Source organism: Priapulus caudatus, unplaced genomic scaffold (genome assembly GCF_000485595.1).
Source record: "Priapulus caudatus unplaced genomic scaffold, Priapulus_caudatus-5.0.1 Scaffold2655, whole genome shotgun sequence".
NCBI lineage: Eukaryota > Metazoa > Priapulida > Priapulimorpha > Priapulimorphida > Priapulidae > Priapulus > Priapulus caudatus.
The window spans coordinates 24,563-26,088 of record NW_014579716.1 but is presented as its reverse complement, the minus strand read 5'-3'; the positions used below and the strand labels follow the sequence as shown (position 1 = coordinate 26,088).

At 49.7% G+C, this 1,526-nt stretch overlaps 1 protein-coding gene across 1 annotated transcript in view; it reads right to left on the bottom strand.

The window, feature by feature from the left end:
• Positions 1-691: 691 nt before the first annotated feature.
• LOC106818924 (DNA replication licensing factor mcm2-like) overlaps positions 692-1,526 on the bottom strand; it is a gene marked incomplete at its 3' end in the record, with an annotated part of 17,067 nt that continues 16,232 nt past the window's right edge. Inside the window, 1 exon segment of the mRNA XM_014823592.1 lies at positions 692-785. Within this exon segment, the coding sequence (XP_014679078.1) occupies positions 692-785 (94 nt within the window).

Below are 1,526 nucleotides of genomic sequence, written 5' to 3'. Positions count from 1 at the left end.
TCATTACGTAGAGGTCGTTATGTAGAGGTCGTTACGTAGAGGTCGTTACGTAGAGGTCGTTACGTAGAGGTCGTTACGTAGAGGTCGTTACGTAGATGTTGTTACATAGAGGTCGTTACGTAGAGGTCGTTACGTAGAGGTCGTTACGTAGAGGTCGTTACGTAGATGTTGTTACATAGAGGTCGTTACGTAGAGGTCATTAAGTAGAGGATATTACGTAGAGGTCGTTACGTAGATGTCGTTACGTAGATGTCGTTACATAGAGGGCGTGGTACATGATGTAGTATAGTATTAAACATGAATAGATAGAAACACTTGTGCTTGCCACCTGAGCCCGGGCGGGGGGGGGGGGGGGTTGTCCAGGTCGTTATGTAGAGGTCGTTACCACATTTCACGAGGGACCACACATCCATCGTGCACGGACGCCAACACGCACCCACGCACGCACGTACACACTCCCAAACACATGCACGCACGCACACACACTCAGCCTATGCATGTACACACCCACCCAGGCACGCAAGTACAAACCCCCAAACACACGCACGCACGCACGCACACACACGCACACACACACGTCTATGTACGTAAATGCTGCGAGATATTCTATCACAATGAACACCACCAGCGACTACTAACTACGACACGCACACACGGTCTGCGCCTGCACACGTCACCACCATGTCTCTACCTGGATTCTTCGCCTCGCCTCCAAACATGGCGAACGCAAGGCCGCGCTTCATGTCCTCGTGGCCGTAGATAGAGGGCGCTATGCTGCAGAACACCTGCCGGCGAGCGAAGAACAACGAAACGCCGTCAACGACAGACGCGAGTCACGAGTCGCAGTCTAACAATCGCAAATCCTAACGTAAGATGGCGGCGGTGATGACTGGGAACGACCGCGACCAACTGGCAAAGCACTCTCGACCTGCCGGCTACGGAATCAAAATGGAATAAGATACAAGGAGATGGAATAAATCGAACCATGATGGAATGAGATGGAACAGGGCAGAACGATGTGAAATGGGAAAGAGAAATGGCAGACAATGGAATGAGACGGAATACGACAAAAGAGGAAAGCAGTGTCAAAATAGGGCAGCACAAGACAGAATATCATGAAACATTAGTAAGGCCGAAAGAGCCAAAACAATGGAGAACGAATCGGAAAACAACGAAATAAGAAGATACGCCCCAATGGAGGGTTTACCTCCAGGGCAGATTTTTAATCGCGGAGATTTTTAATGTCTTCCGAACAAGTACTGGTTAGAAATACGGAATAGCAGACGAAAATTGATACGCAAGTGAATTTAGCAAGTAATATTGAATGCAATGAGAAATGAGAATGAAGTTGAAAATAAGATTGCAAATGAAGTCAGAAATGTTGAGCGATTGGCCGCAATGATCGCACCAGATTTCGCCGTCGCGGAATCTGACAAACAACTCGCCCCTCAGCGCGTGGCGCGAACAGCCCTCTGGAGCTTGCGCGCGCTCGCACCGGCAGTGTCGTCAGTCGAAGGCGAGCGCCT